Raw genomic sequence first — 607 nt, 5'->3', positions numbered from 1 at the left:
CTAGCAACGCAGAAATTCTTTGCTGCAGCAGCTGCTGCAGCGGCTGCTGCTGCTGCTGCTGCTGCTGCTGTTGCTGCTGCTGTTGCTGCTGCTGCTGACGGAGAAAGAGAGACAAAAGCTTCACGAGTGCAGGAACGTTGCCGCTTGATGCTATCCACATTTGCTGCTGCAGCAGATGCTGCAGCAGCTCAATGTAAATGCTGCTGCAGCAAACGCTGCCTGCTGCGCATGCACCCTCCAGCAGCACGCCCAGGATCTGAAGCAGCAGCAGCAGCAGCAGCAGCAGTAGCAGCAGCAGTAGCAGCAGTAGCAGCAGCAGCAGATGCAGCAGCAGGAGAAACGGCAGAAGAAGAAACAGCAGCAAAGAAACAGCAGCAGCAGCAGCAGCAACAACAGCAGCAAATGATACAACACACACACAAACAAAAGAAAATAATAAACAAACAGAAGCAACAAGAAGTGCTACAGCAGCAGCAGCAGCAGCAACAGCAGCAGCAGCAGCAACAGCAGCAGCAGAAGCAACAGCAACAAATATGCTAGCAGCAGCAGCAACAACAACAACAGCAACAAGATCAGCAGCAGCAGCAACAACAAAATCAGCAGCAGC

The 607-nt window shown here is 52.7% G+C and overlaps 2 protein-coding genes across 2 annotated transcripts in view; one reads left to right on the top strand and one right to left on the bottom strand.

The window, feature by feature from the left end:
• Nucleotides 1-160, bottom strand: part of EMH_0068160 (uncharacterized protein) — a gene marked incomplete at both ends in the record, with an annotated part of 724 nt that extends 564 nt beyond the window's left edge. Inside the window, one exon of the mRNA XM_013498700.1 lies at nt 3-160. Within this exon, the coding sequence (XP_013354154.1) occupies nt 3-160 (158 nt within the window). The remainder of the gene's footprint in view (nt 1-2) is intronic.
• Nucleotides 161-228: 68 nt separating this feature from the next.
• Nucleotides 229-540, top strand: EMH_0068150 (uncharacterized protein; the record flags this gene model as incomplete). Its single annotated transcript, XM_013498699.1, has 1 exon — nt 229-540. One exon carries the CDS (start codon nt 229-231, stop codon nt 538-540), a length of 312 nt encoding a protein of 103 aa, XP_013354153.1.
• Nucleotides 541-607: the final 67 nt, after the last annotated feature.

Source organism: Eimeria mitis, genomic scaffold (genome assembly GCF_000499745.2).
Source record: "Eimeria mitis Houghton genomic scaffold, Emh_scaff3645, whole genome shotgun sequence".
NCBI lineage: Eukaryota > Apicomplexa > Conoidasida > Eucoccidiorida > Eimeriidae > Eimeria > Eimeria mitis.
This window is presented reverse-complemented; position numbering and strand designations above follow the sequence as displayed.